At 37.5% G+C, this 15,744-nt stretch overlaps 2 protein-coding genes across 6 annotated transcripts in view; both read right to left on the bottom strand.

The window, feature by feature from the left end:
* Window positions 1-1,074: 1,074 nt before the first annotated feature.
* Window positions 1,075-9,644, bottom strand: cdcp1b (CUB domain containing protein 1b). The gene is made up of 9 exons (XM_056232720.1): window positions 9,178-9,644; window positions 6,117-6,332; window positions 5,669-6,025; window positions 5,220-5,579; window positions 4,891-5,088; window positions 3,468-3,845; window positions 2,966-3,322; window positions 1,790-1,877; window positions 1,075-1,707 (listed from the first exon to the last, which is right to left on the bottom strand). The coding sequence occupies exons 1-9, from the start codon at window positions 9,242-9,244 to the stop codon at window positions 1,155-1,157; spliced, it is 2,574 nt and encodes an 857-aa protein (XP_056088695.1). The 5' UTR covers window positions 9,245-9,644; the 3' UTR covers window positions 1,075-1,154.
* Window positions 9,645-11,875: 2,231 nt separating this feature from the next.
* The window catches only part of LOC130069021 (E3 ubiquitin-protein ligase TRIM39-like), a 47,505-nt gene continuing 43,636 nt past the window's right edge, over window positions 11,876-15,744 (bottom strand). For 4 of the 5 annotated variants that reach the window (XM_056232706.1, XM_056232708.1, XM_056232707.1 and 1 more), the window contains 2 exons: window positions 13,290-13,325; window positions 11,876-13,138 (listed from right to left, as the gene is read on the bottom strand). In XM_056232706.1, coding sequence (XP_056088681.1) covers window positions 12,591-13,138; window positions 13,290-13,325 — 584 coding nt within the window. In that variant the 3' untranslated portion in view covers window positions 11,876-12,590. The remainder of the gene's footprint in view (window positions 13,139-13,289; window positions 13,326-15,744) is intronic. The other variant, XM_056232704.1, reaches the window with a different exon arrangement.

The raw sequence follows: 15,744 nt of genomic DNA on the forward strand, positions 1-15,744 counted from the left end.
GGTTAAAATCCAGCAGAACGATGATTATTTCAGATAGCTAGCTTTGTTACTTGTTTATTGTCTAACAAACTAATGTCTAGCCTGATATAACCTGAACATATCCTTTTATCTCAATAAAACGTTTATCAAATATGTGCGTATGATATTTCACACATTTGGTGTAAAACAGGCCCATGTAAAGTTCTACAGAAAATGTATATGCCCATAATTTATTCAATATTTTGGCTGATTTTATTATGCATTCACCTGCAATTGAGTGGTATACACAATGGTTACTGGCTGATATTACAGTTTTTTTTGTTTGTGTCATCAGTCGATATTAAATATTTTATTTTGCAAGCTCATTTCTGCCAATTTTTACATTTAGACTGCCTTGCATCATCTAACACTCACTCATAAGCATAAACAATGTTAAATGTAAGCTTTAATTAAATTAATATCCATTTTTCTAACTGATGCCTACATTTACTTGTATTCTTACTAATTTTTTATTTATTAAGAAAACAGCAAAGCTAATATCAGCCATTTATCAGTTGCCGGGCATGGCATGAAAATAATTATTAGTCAATCAATATCAGACAGAATTTTAAAAATAATTTTACCATGTAAAATACATAATACCTTTTAAAATCTGTTGTGGGAAATATAAAAACTGTCTTAATCTGGTCTGTGTGTGGTTATCTTCATTCTAAACAGAGGAACATCTATTAAAATATCTGAGAATTTATTTTAGGAATGCACAACGCAAATATACAGAATTGAAAAACAGAACCAGAAAACACGTATGAAACCTGGAGACAATCAATCACGGTTAAAACAAAACAATTATGCAATAGAGAAAGTCTTGGCATACTTCCAATGAAGGGATTAAACTCTCAAACGGCTTAATTCTGTACATTCAGGCTAAAAGGCCATAAAAAAATCTTTAAAACCAAACTTTTAATAAACTATACATGCAAAAAACACCTGTGACCACTAGGGCGGCAAAACAGTGCGTAGCCTTTTAGCATCAATTTTACACAACAACATTGTCTTTGTGTGCGCATTTTTCTCGGCTTGTAGCCAATGAATGGCTTTTCTGCTCCCCCAATAAAATTTTAGCGGTTTGAGCAGTCGAATCATCATGTGAATCCACTCCGCATCCGGCTTTATCCTCAAATTGCCTCCTCGTATTCCGGCTCAGTATTGGAATCAGTGTCCGATTCCATTCGTGGTTGTAGTCTGGATTCGTCGGCAGACAGGCGAATGGGATTTATATCCCCGAAACTCTTGAAAGTGTGCAGCTCGTTATCTATCATCCTACGATCTTCGAATCCTAAGCTTCCCTGTGATACCAGTGGCGTACGAGGCCTCTGGAGATTAAAGGTGTTGGGCGGCTTTAGGAAAGGCTGATATGCATCTCCATCTCCTCCTCTGCCTTCTATCGAATATTCAGCGGACGAATCCTTAGCCGACGGGATTGAGTCCGAGGGTCCCGTGAACGGACGGTACGCGTCCACCTGATGTCCGTTGCTCCAGGCTCCGTTGTCGACCTCTGAAGGCTGGTTCTTGTCCCCAAATTGTCCGTACATTGTTGGGTCATCAATGGAGGCGTAGACGTGGGACTCATTGTCTGCTCTGGATTTTGGGAAGGTGGCGTTACCCGGAAGGAAAGGTTTCCCTCTGGGCAAAAAGATGGAGGACCTATTGGTCTTAGGTTTGTTTTTCCTTCTAAAAGAGAAGAAAATTGTTTGAAAACGTATTGTATTTTCAAATTCATAAGAGAATACAGAAGAAAATTCAGACTCACTTTCGAATGACGCACACAACTATAAGTGTGATGATTAGCAGCAAAACCAGAACCCCGACTACGGCCAAGATAATGCTCAGGAAGTTCTCTGTATGAGGAGGAAAAAAGCAATGATTATCTGATTATCTTCCATTGCAATACTTCTAACAACACCACCAAGTATAGTGTGATCAATGCACAAATCCATTCAAATGAAGACTAAATGTCCTTGCACACTGAGTCCGAAATTCTCGTCCAAAATGTAAAAATAAATACGACCTCACGTTGTGTCAATCACATTTACACACTGCCTCTGAAACTTTCGTCCGTCATAAAAAAAATCGAATCGGGTTTGATTTTTTCTACGTATTTCGCATCCGTAGATAGCATTTTTAGAGGTGTTTTTACCATTCAGAGCCATCGGATGACGAATTCTAAGGGTGTCACGATTTCGATCTTAAATCGAAATAAATTTTTTTCCGAATCGATCGAATTAAAAAATGGAATCGTCGATGCTGCCACGCCCCCATGTCACGTCCGGTCGGCGTGCCAAGCGGGAAAAAAACACGCGTGTTGAAAAGCTGCGAGTCTATGGTCAACCTCCTCTAACTTAGCTACAGCCATTCAAAAGATAGCATGGCAACTGCAGATGCAGGAGACCCATCGACAGAACTTGAACCCCCTCCTCTTTCATTGAAGTCGCAGGTGTGTAAGTTTTTGGGATTTTCAGTGAGTTATGTTGACAACGTTCACGCTTCAAAAAAGCCACAGTTTACTTTACAGACATCCCAAGTTTCGCGGAAGTTCCTGGAGTCTCCCGCATATGGATAGCGGCTCCCTGATGCCCGCAAATTAGTTAATCTCCCGGAATCTAGAGTGAGCGAGCGAGCAAGAGCGCGCAATCGCGCATGCGAGAGAAAAAACTGTGCTCCAAACCGTATAGCGCGCGCACGGGAGAGAGCGAGAGATCTTGCGTATGTGCCTCATGAAGCGCATGTAAGACAGAGAGCATCCTGATTGGCCGGTTTCGGCTTAAAAAAAATAAATGTAAAAATCGAGAATCGAACCGTGACCTTAGAATCGAAAATTTAATCGAATCGAGGATTTGGAGAATCGTGACACCCCTAACGAATACGAATAAATTTCGGACTCAGTGTGACTCAGACCTAAACCCTGAAATGAAAGCGTTCTGCTCACTGGTTTCCTTGTGCAGAGTGACCTTAGAGAGCACAGCGAAGCGTCCGCTCTTGGGATCGCAGTTGGACATGTTCAGGTAGAAGCTCTGCTGTTGGATGACGGTGTTGTCGAAACTCTGATCTTCTCTCCAGGACTGCATTCGGCCTTGTGGGTCCAGCGGTCTGACCGCCACCTCTGTGTGGCCCGAGTCGCACACGGGCTGGCTGACGTTGGTGAGCTGCAGCTCGGCCTTGTGCTCTTGAGGAACGCTGACGATCCACGTGACGGACGAGGAAGGGTTCATGCCATCGGGCCAGTTGGGCGTCGGGAGGTACATGGATCCCGAAACCAATGGAGATACGGTGTAGATTACATTCTCTGTGAAGAAAGCAGGAAGACAATGCTATGAGACTCAACTCTATTACAACAGAAAACCAATAGTTTTACAGTGTTTTTGATCAAATAAATGCAGGATTCTTTGAAAAACATTAAAGGTAGTAGTTATTCCAAACTTTATACTTACCAGTGATCTCTGGACTCATGGCGACTTTAAAGAAAGGTCCTTTCTCCTGGCTCAGGTCTTTTATCGTTTTAGGAGTTACGGTAATGGAAACGTTCCCTTTGATTTGGATTTTTTGGATGGTGCCTTCAGGCAGAGAGCAGAACTGGCCGACGCTGGACCCGTCAGTCTCAGAGATCAGCAGAGAGACTCTCTCGTTACACTCCTTGTCTGGGACAGACTGGTGCAGGTTTTGGCTAGGGGACGTGAGGTCCACGGTGCCTTGATCGAGCACACGGAGCAGCCAGGTGAACTGATGGAGGGGAACGTGCAGACTGGGGTCCAGCGTGGGAATAGTGAGGGACGTCCCGCTGGTGGCACGAGAAGATGCACTCGGACAATCTAGAATTGCATGGAGGAAAGAGACGATCATGATAATTTGGTGAATGAATCTCAAAATGATTCTGTCAAGATTATGAATTCATGACTGTCATCTATCTATCTATCTATCTATCTATCTATCTATCTATCTATCTATCTATCTATCTATCTATCTATCTATCTATCTATCTATCTATCTATCTATCTATCTATCTATCTGTCTATCTGTCTATTGGCCTTTCTATCTATCGGTCTTTCTGTCTGTCTATCTATCTATCTATTCTATCTATGTATCTATCATTCTGTCTATCTATCTATCTATCTATCTATCTATCTATCCATCCATTTATCTATCTATCCATTTATCTATCTATCTGTATCTATCTATCCATTTATCTATCTATCTGTCTGTCTATCTATCTATTCATCTGTATCTATCTCTATCTATTCTATCTATGTATCTATCATTCTGTCTGTCTATCTATCTATCCATTTATCTATCTATCTGTATCTATCTATCCATTTATCTATCTATCTATCTCTGTCTATCTATCTATTGGTCTTTCTGTCTGTCTGTCTGTCTATCTATCTATCTGTATCTATCTATCCATTTATCTATCTATCTGTCTGTCTATCTATTCTATCTATGTCTCTATCATTCTATCTATCTATCTATCTATCTATCTATCTATCTATCTATCTCTCTCTCTATCTATCTATCTATCTATCTATCCATCCATTTATCTATCTATCCATTTATCTATCTATCTGTATCTATCTATCTATCAATCTATCTATCGGTCTTTCTGTCTGTCTGTCTGTCTATCTATCTATTCATCTGTATCTATCTTTATCTATCTATATCTATCCATCCATTTATCTATCTATCTATCTGTATCTATCTATCCATCTATCCATCTATATCTATTGGTCTGTCTGTTAATTTGAGACCACACCTGAAGAGTCAAAGCCAGACCAAACAAATTAATTTTTTCCATGTCTAATTGTCATTGTGTTCATGTGAGTCCACTGCGCATGTGTGCAGCATTTATGCGCTCCCAGTTACCGATGGTTTTGGTGGCCGTCAGCTGCAGGTCCTGCACGGGGCAGTCGAGGAAGGACAGGTCAGCTTTGGTGCCCGCAGGAACCACTATTCTCTCCTGCGCCACAGAGTTCAAGCTCATTTCACAGTACGATTCTGGGTTTTTATTTTCTATTTGCAGGCTCAATCCCTCCTCATTCCGGAGATCCACAGTGCAAAGATCTGAACACAATAGCAAGACAGACAGCATGCTATTTATCTGCAACTTTAAAGCATGACTTCATCAAGATCAGATACCCTAAATAGCAATATTATTTCAGACACAAAAAACAAATCTACATGCTTCTCCTTACATGGTATCCCACCCCTGAACACTGCCACGTTTATGTTCAAAGAAAGTCCAAGAACATTGGCTTTTGCTTCACAACTGCTAAGAGTCAGGCTGAAATCTCCCTGTTTATTGGTCGGCTGAACGTCCGTTGGTCCCTTTGTGAATGAAGTCTTGTCCCCCAGTGTATAATCAACCGAGACCTTATCATTTAGGCATTCTGGTGGAGTGTAATGTTGAAAGAGAACTGTGAAATTTTGCATTGGCTCAACAGCAAAGTTCCATTGAATTTTTCCTGCATTGTAGTGGCCTTTGCCGTAATGTGGTGTGAAGAAATCAGTAGATGACAGTCCTCTGGGCAGCTTGACGTCCACCACAACCAATACTGTAGATGCAAAGAACAAGACAAAATCATTTCCAATCAAAAACGAAACACTCAAGAAACAGTTCTTGTTCCACGTTACTTCTTCTAACCTTTTGTATCTGGTCCTCTGGACACTTTGAAGTCAGATGGGTTCAGGTCTGTGTCTTTGGGAACCTCCAGAGACACACGTCCTTTAAACAAGGCCTGGATACGACTGATGGTACCGTTCCGACAAAACGTGCCGATGGAGTTCGGACCCGATCGCTGGTATGTAATGATGGTGTAGGTGTGTTTGTCTGGACAGGATTCTGAAGGCTTGATCTGTCTCATTCCTGGAGCTGGAAAGTTCAGTTGAAACATCTCGTTTGGTTGAACCTTCAGATCCCAGTTGAAGCTTCTGCTGAACTCCAGGAATCGGGTCGAATCCGGATGCACTGCAATGTTGCTGCAGGCTGTCGACGAACAATCTGTGATTGGAATAAAAAGTAAAGATTTGGTGTTTTACAAGGTAATTTTTACCAAAATGGATAGTTTAGATTCTACATTTTGTCTACTCGCCGATTTTTTGGTTGATCTCCACAGTAAAGACGTCGCCCGGCTGAGAGCAGTTGAAAGTCACGTTGGTGGGCCGAGCTTCAGTGAGGTCCAGGTCGGAGTTACAGGTCTGAGACAGACCTTCATCCTTACACACATTACAGTCCAGACCCTGACCTTGCTTCTTTCTGAAGAGTACCTCGGTGCCAGGGTCAGGAGTCACCTCAATTTTATGACATTCTGAAAAAATAAAAATAATATAATATATGAATAAAAGGAGAAATAATAATAATAACTATATATATATATATATATAGATATATATATATAATATATGTAATGGTTCTCAGTAAAGTTCTCTAAAAAATCTAATCGTACTGTTCTCCACCCACGATTCAGCACGCACTTGCAATCTGACAATTTGCATAGGCATCTATAATATGGTTTGTTGAAAATAAATAAAACAGTCAGACAGAGTATGTTTCTGTCGATTGATACGCATTCTAGCTTCCCCCAAAACTTTGAGCCGTCATCACCTGGGTGTTGATAGCGTGTGAGCGCAAGTGAAACCTGGACAGAACACATTGCTATCTAAACTCATTTATGCCTTGCCAACTTAAACATTCGAGTATAAGACGCGAAAGAGAACTCGCGGGCGCTGTAAAAAGATGTGTGTGTGCACTCATCTGAAGCACGCACACGGAAAGCCGTGTCTTTAAGTCTTGCGCTTGAACAGACAAATTCACACAAAAAAGATTATATGCAATGTTGTTTTACATTTGATTACATTATTCAATTTCTGTACCTGAAAACTACTGTTAGATACCTAAATAACCTGAAAAGCGCTGTTTATTTTATTAGTATCTTTGCTCTTTTTTATTTATTTGTGCAGTTGCTTGTAGTTTGACTATTTTTTCTTATTTTCTTTATTTTTATTTGACAGTAGCTCTTTTTTTCCTGGACATAGCACATACCGAAACCGTGACCCTATAAACCCTGATAAAAACTGAACCGTAAGTAATTTAAACCTTTACACCCCTAATATATATATCTATCTATATCTATACATATGTATTGTACGTAAATGTATCGAACTCGTATCGAAGCGTGAACCCAAAACTGAGGTATGTACCGAACCGTGACTTCTGTGTACTGTTAAACCCCTAATATATATATTAAAAATAAAATAAAAAATCAATAATATTTTAAAAAATAGGGCCCTATTAAGAACCATTCCTTTCTAAACTTTGTCCATTTGCTAGATTCATTGGCAGTTGGTTTAATATTATTGTTGTGTTCTGTGAACAGGCCAATAAGGACTCATCCCATTAGATTCAATAAACATTTAAATATATAAATAAATATACATGGAGAATGGATGGATACATTGAGATGATTTTATTTAAATTTAAAATGTATTACATATATTAAAATTAATTAAAATGCAATTAAATTCAAATATAAAATATATCATATTCATATATTAAACAAAAATAGCATGTAATAATATATCATCAATTATTTATAAAATGAGGCCTATTCACATTAAGACATTTTTTTCTCAAAACTTTTCTATTTTGCTATTGACTTGAAAGGACTTGAAAGGTCTGTGTGTTTTATGGCTTTTTTTTATTAACAATTGGTTTCATTTATTATTTTTGCTTTGTGTGAACAGGCCTTTATATGAAGATTATGCAATACAAATTAAAATCAAGTATTTAGTTAATCTAAACTGCTCTTAGGCAGAGAGATACAAAACCCTACAAAAGTTACTAACCCTACAAAACAATCAATATAGAGCCAAGTAAAGAACAGCCTGGATGAAGCCGAGAGTTAAAAGCAAACAGAAACACAAAGGACTGATTCAGGACTTGAACAGGAAGAGGTCATGAGCGAACACACATGTCAGGCATTCTCGGATCCTCCCTGATTACATTAAAAAAACAAGAGAGCCTTGCCCATATAATAACTGGGAAATTCTGACGTTCCATATATGTCATAATTAAAAATAAACAGGTTGGTTTTTAAAGTGAAGTCTACTTTGTTGGTGCATATGCATTAATATCTTGTACCACACTTGATAGAAAGACAATCACAAGTTTAGACATGATTTTGATTGCACAAATCTAACTGACTTTCAACAAGACACAAGCAACCCAACAGAAGAGAAACAGCCTCAGCGTCTCATATTACTCCATAAGAATGACAACGTCTGCAAATATTTACTCATGTTTGTGACAATAACAGCCAGCGGACACACACTCCTCCAGCCTCTAACCTGAACCAGGTTAACACATATATCAGCAACTAAGATATAGATATAGATATAAGATAGACTGCAAATCGCACCTGTGAGTTTGTTTCTATTTCTGGTTTAAGCATATTTGGCATTACAAAGTCATGAACTGACATTTCTGCTGCACAAGAAAATGTAACAAAAAATAAATAAATCACACTTTCGACCCATTTTAATCATTTAAAAACCAACCATTAATACACCAGCAACACTCTGAAGGTCACTTTCAACACTGTGAAAGTCTACTGTCTCAAAAGCTGAAATGTCAATAAACAAACTGACATTTTCAGATATGCATTTCACGTGGAGAAAACAGTGAAAGCCTTATGTTCTTCCCTCCCTGCCCAAGAGCATGTTACAGCAAACTGCCCTCCATTTGTACAGTAACAGATTGTCAGTCAATAATTAACTAGATATTTTTTTACAGCAGCTGTCATTATTGCAAATGTGTTCATTTTCATAGGCCGTGATGGAGGCCAGATTCTGTGAAAAACTCTCTCATTTTATATTTCAATAACGATTTTATATAAATAAACACCCAGCGTATACATTTAATGAAATTATTTGCCTCATGCAAACTATTTTAAACAAACTCTCCTAATACCGTAACGTTAGTTTCATAAACTGTCGTATCACGAGAGCTATCTGACACATAAGCTCTTTATATCAAATATTTTTATGAATTTCAATAGATAAAACATTAAAACCTGGTAAAGGGTAAATAACTGAAACATGACAGTGACGAGGATGTTTAAACGTGTTTGGGGTGGTGCTTCTCTGAAGACTCACCTGAGATTTTGTAGATCTGCAGTAAAATCAATCCAATGAGCACAGGAACCACACACGAGCCCATCATTCCCCTTCAGAGGTTCCTAAACTTTCCAAAATATGTGTTTGTGTTTTAAAAATCGTTTGATTTAAATCCGTTAATCGTGCATGGTGGATTGAGTTAGTCTGACCGCACGGGCGCTTCCTGATTCTGGGACCTGTTGTGCACGCAGAAGGGCGTGTGCGCGCGCAGCTTACCTGTCCAAACTTGTGTTCAGCATCATTACAACAGCTGAGAAATGCGATTGAATTATAATTCAAGAAACAGTTTAACTCACATGACGCGAATATTTAAAGTGATAAATCCAAGAGATCTGACTTTAGAGGCACACAAATAAGATTAATCCTTTCATTTTCTTCGGGCACAAAATCCACTCGCTTCAACGTCTGTGATTTTTCAAGTTTATTAGATTGACAAACATCATTCTTTGCTTTTCCTCTGTCGAGATTGATTACTCAAGCACTTCAGCTCGATTTTCTGAGGACAATGATTAATATTCATGAGCCGTGAGCCAAGTCTTCCTCCATTGGAAGGTTATCGAAAAAACGTCATCGCACATAAGTAATATTCATGAGCCAGAACGGCTCAGCTCCTTTGGAAGGTTACCACTTAATTAATATTCATGAGCCAGGACGTCACTTTGATAGGTTGCGTATTTTAGCCCAGTCGTTTGATTGTTGCTAAAGGTGTTAACTTTGTAAAGTTTCTCTTTTTGAAGTAATACAAGGTAACCTAACCTTAAATAATGTTGCATTGATTTAAAAATATATATATTTTGTAAAAAAAAAAAAAAAAAAATAGTGAAATTACTTATAGCCTACTATGTGGCTATATATCCTCTTGAAAATGTCTAAAATCAATGCGCCTTTCTATTTCTGCAAATTCTTTTCACTTACTGTTGTGCTTGTAATGAGTCCAAACACGCCCGCAGAAAACAGCATTCCAGTCATGTCAATGTCAGCAGCTGGATGCTATTGCGGAGGAGCACTGCACTTTCATTAGGGAAACAGTCACCAAACACGAATAGATCAGTGGATTTCATAACCCATCCAACAGGTATCACAAGGGACAACACTTTCATCGTGTCTTTTTTTTCCCTCTATCTGATCTCTCCATTCACACATTTCCATTTCCATTACATTAAAAACTGTGTGAAAGCAGGGAATACATTATTGAAATGCATTTTTTATGTCATCGGAGATTGGTCATCAAAGCATTCAAATAGAAAATCGTCCCATTAGTGGTCTATTGTCTGATAAATGAACCCTGTGGTTACAGATTTAGGACATAGCCTACAGGAAGGAGCATTTCCTCACATTAAAATCTATTCAAGCAAAACATCCAGACATTTTTCTGAAAGGCATAAATAATTAATTCACAATCTTTTAAACCTTTTTGCACAATGTTATGTGCTTATACAGAACAAATAGGATTCAATAACCACCAGAAACTGGTCTGATTGGGAAATTCATCTCCAATAAATCTGTAAGTTTACATGTAAACAAACACAAATGTATATAATATTTTATAATTGTATATATATGTATTTATGTATTTTTGTATTTATTCTTTAGTTATGTTAGAGTAACTTCCAATGTTGATATCCAAAGATGATGTATGTATCACTGCTTTAATGTCTAATCCCCTCTTTCTTGGTATCAAAATAATCCTCTTTTGGTTTTATAATCAGTGGTGTAGGCTACAATATGTTATGATAAATTGCATCATGATATTTCTTACCATACTTTTGTGTAAAGACTGCACAAATTGTCCATGCTGGCATGAACATGCAAATAAAAAAGATGGAACAAAGACTTTCTCCCGGTCATCTTTGATTGGTCACCTCACCAAATGAACTGTGTGAATGACAGGACCTTTAAGAGTGTCTGATTATTTCAGATCTTTGCTCAATCTCTTTGAGACACCATCCTCCTGTCTTCTTCCGGCAACTTCATCGTCAAGTTAACTTCTTTGGATTCAACGCGACCACAGAACCCAAACGAATGCTTCAGCAAATCTCCTGCATCTGGACTTGTTCAGCAACCAAAACCAATGCAAGTACCCGTTTGCAGCCTTTAGATGCGTCTCTAAGTATTGTGCTCCTTTAAGGTGACTCTGATTCTCTGACGTTTCTCTAGGTTGTGGTTAACTGATTGTAATCTTGCCATTCTCTTCTCTTCTCTTCTCTTCTCTTCTCTTCTCTTCTCTTCTCTTCTCTTCTCTTCTCTTCTCTTCTCTTCTCTCTCTTTCTTCAATTTTCTACTTTCTTGATTCTGTATACAATCTTTGCTTAGTTTAGTTGTGTGTGTAGCCTACCGTAGTTTCGTTTATTAAACCCTTATATTCACACTTCATTGTCTCTGTGTTTGCCACAAAAATATCAAAGTCACTTATACCTATGCTATACCCTGCTATACTTGATTACTTTAGCTGGAAAAGGTTATTCTTTCTTGGCCAGGAAAATAACGTGTTTCCTAGAATTAATAATATATTATTCATTAGATGAACTTATTAAATAATTGTACTATAAATTCTGCTACAGTCAATTCTAAAACATTCAAATATTTATAATTAATTATAATTTGTTCAAATTAATTATATATATATATATATAAACATATATTTTAAACTGTAACTCATTACATAAGTGAATAAAAATAAATAGGATGAATTCAGGTTGATTGGGACACTTACACTTCCCCAATTCATCTCAATGGCAAAAAGTGTCTCAATCACCACTAAATAAATTAGTGAATATCAAGCGACTTTCATTAAAGTATTAAATAAATATTTATATTTTTTCACTTCTTTATAAACAGATCGATGATATATAGAATCAGAGAATTTCTCATTAAAGTAAATTTTGACATGTTACCTTGGTAATGAGACTACAATGTTTTCTTCTTTTTTAAATTGTTTATAAATTTTTTATAACATCATGGTGTTTTTTAGGTATACTTTGAAGATCCATAATGTTGTGTATGAATTTGGTAATCATACAATTATACATATATTGAGGTATTACCCTCTGGTTTAACACAGTATTATCACAGATCATTTTGTAATTGAAATGGTAGAAACAGCATTGACATAATTTATCATGTTATCATAGTTTGGTTTATTTTGATGTAAAAAAAAATTAGACACTTTTACTTTGTCAGATTGAGATGGGAGAAAACAATGGCATGAATAATTTTGAAAAGTTGAAAATAAATTTGGTAAACAAGCATTTTAATTGTACATTATCATTTGCAATTAAAGCTGGAAATTATAGATTTTAACAATGAAAAATAAATGATGAAAAAATAGCAAAACAAGATTTTCAATTATATAAATAATTTTCATTGTGTATTTCAAAATTAGGGCTGTAATTTCATTGATTGTGTTTGACAGGTGTGATGATCAGTGGAGTTGAGTTTTTACCTCTATCATTATTGCACGGGTTAAAATATGGATAGAGTTTCCCAGTGAAAGACTGATGAGTGAAAGAGTAGAGATGAGAGCTGGACTCCACATCATGAAAGGAGACCAGACCCTCCTCATAATCCACAAACACACCGACCCGCTGCGGCTTCACTCTCAGACACAGAGAGACAGGAGGATCAGCACAGGCTTCATATTCATTCTCATTCATCAGAGCCACAGTCCAGTATCCATCACTGGGTCTCGATGTGATCTTTCCCTTCCTGTTAATGGATTCTCTGGCCACTCCTAAATACCATTCAGTCTTTCCCTTCACCTGCACCTCAAAATAAAATCTCCCTGAGGAGAATCCCTCCTTTCCCAGGACACTTGCATAGTAATCAAATCTCTCTGGTTTGTCTGGGAGTTTCTGTATAATGTCTCCACATCTCACTTGTTTTCCATCATCAGACAGGATGAGTTTAGGATGAGCTGTATCAGGATCCAGAGTCACATCCACTGAGAAAACAGACAATATGAATCACAACTTAATACAGACTTGTAGTGATGATGATTGTAATATGTAATGAGTGTGTAATCATACTGTGTGTCAGTGATGAAGCTGTGAGTATGTGAATGTAATCTAGTGTAGGTCAGACACACACTGTACCTGCATACTGCTGTATCCTCTTCAGTTCTGTAGAGACTAATGACAATAACACATCAGCAGATCTTTCACATGTTTATGTGTGCAATTATAGACAAGATTTAAGGTTATTTTTAAAGAATTGTGAACAACATCATGTTTTATCTGATCAATGTGTGTGTGTGTGTGTGTGTGTGTGTGTGTGTGTGTGTGTGTGTGTGTGTGTGTGTGTGTGTGTGTGTGTGTGTGTGTGTGTGTGTGTGTGTGTGTGTGTGTGTGTGTGTTTTAGCACTGTAAGCTGTTTGAGCTTTAGGCCTGATATTTCACACACATCCTCTTCTCATGAAGATCAAATCTGCCTCTTAAACACATGATGTCTATTCATTTGATTTTCTGCTTTTGTGGTTTTGGTGAAACATTTAAAATTATTCTCTGCTAAATTGATTTGCAAACATTTGTTTATGGGAAACCCTTAGGAAATATATTCAAATATATTGATGGAACAACAGAAAGGACAAACAATCTCAGAGTTAATTGAATATTAATGTTTCTCTTCACAGTTTCCCCTCTATACAGTTTTATATGTTTTCTGATATTAGAGCTGAAAATGACCTGAAGAACTGTGAGCTGATGATAATAATGCGAACATCGAGTTTGGGACACAAAGATATTGAATTATTATTTGTATTTATTTTATATCTAAGTATGTCTATTTCTATTTATGCATGTACACAAGTGTTTGAAAAACTTAAATGTATTATAATGAGTTTGCACTGAACAGTTGAGCTGCGTTATCTAAACCAAAGTCCTTTTAGGCAAGTCATGCCACTCGGCCGCCATCTTGGCAACGCCTCCGGGCAGCTATTTCGGACTAACAAGACCAGGCTCCTATCTAAATGAATGGGCAGAGACCCAGAACTGCACTTTCACTGGTCACCGGGACATAAAAACTGCATGTATACAAACACTAATAAAATATGATAAAAATCGCTGAAAAAGTGTGATGACTTTGCCCCAAAATAAGGTTTAAAACGCCTTTTTCCCCACAGGTTATACTTTTACTACGCATGCACAAGGGTTCTCTCTTTCTCTCTGTCGTGCGCGCGCTACACAGTTTGAAGCACAGTAGTATGGCGTTATTCCCCTGTCAAATGTCGAGAGCGCATTATTGTAGCCCGAAAGTACATTAATATAATGCGCGAGCGTGAATCTCAATGCTCGCGCGTGGAATATAACGTTCCGAGCGCGAATCTCTCTGCTCGCGCGCGGGAACTGGGCGCGCGCTCTTAGATACACACTGCTCTTGTAAGAATTTTCTCTGGGCTCGCTCAGAGAATATGCCTGCACTTAAAACGTGTTCATTGCAATCGTGAATCTCTCCTCTTCGCTTAAAGTAAGCGTGTATGTGCTTAGACTGTGTCCCGTGCGTTCGCGCATGCCTAATTACTCTTCTCTTCGATTTCTTTCTCTTCGCTCTTGGCATAAACGCTGTCAAAACGGCAACAACCAATCAGAAATTGCTATTCCATATGTTATGTAGGGTTTTTTTCCCCTTTTTTTCTGCTGTTTTGTAAAGCACTTTGGCCAGCCAGTGGCTGTTGTAAAAATGAGCTGTATAAATTAAATGAACTTTAACTTGTGAATGTCATTGGTTGTTTTTGGTCATAATCCTTGTCCTTGTCTTCCCATTGTCTCTTGTCTAGCTTTGTTCCCTGTACCATTGTTGGTGATTCTATGTTTAGTCCAAGTTTATGTTCATGTTAATTTCATATGGTCACTTCAACCCAAATCGGTTTATTGGAATAAACTCCTGCCTACTTGGGTTCAATTCAACTCGACTTCAGTGGACTACATTACACATATTATAGACATGATTCATGGGTCTTTTTTAAAATTTTTATCTTAATTTTAAAATCTGAAAGTTCTTGTTTTAGGTTCTTCATATAGGCTAGGCCTATTATATAGGCTACCTTGTTATATAAAAAACATTAAGAAAGGTTTTAATAATTATTAAAACCTTTCTTAATGTTTTTTTATTGAATGAAACGTTTTTCATTATCTTAGAAAAACATTAAGAGAACGTTTATATAATGGGAGAATTGAACGTTTGAATAACGTTCTTATAACCAAGCAAGAACGTTAATACAACGTTTATATAAAGGGAGAATTGAACGTTCTAACGTTATTATAACCAGGAAATAACATTAATACAATGTTTACATAACGGGAGAATTGAACGTTCTTATAACCAAGAAATAACGTTAATACAACGTCTAAAAAACTGGACTTTTTGAAATTCCCTAGAACGTTCAGAAATAACGTTTTTATAACTTAATGGGAACGTTATGAAAACGTTCTTATAACCTAAAATTGTTAGCTGGGGAAGAGGAGAGATTCGCGATTGCACTGAACACGTTTTAAGTGCAGGCATATTCTCTGAGCGAGCCCACTCACCCCAGAGAGAGAATTCTTACAAGAG

This window comes from Rhinichthys klamathensis, unplaced genomic scaffold (assembly GCF_029890125.1).
Source record: "Rhinichthys klamathensis goyatoka isolate OS25496 unplaced genomic scaffold, OSU_Roscu_1.1 h1tg000354l_1, whole genome shotgun sequence".
NCBI lineage: Eukaryota > Metazoa > Chordata > Actinopteri > Cypriniformes > Leuciscidae > Rhinichthys > Rhinichthys klamathensis.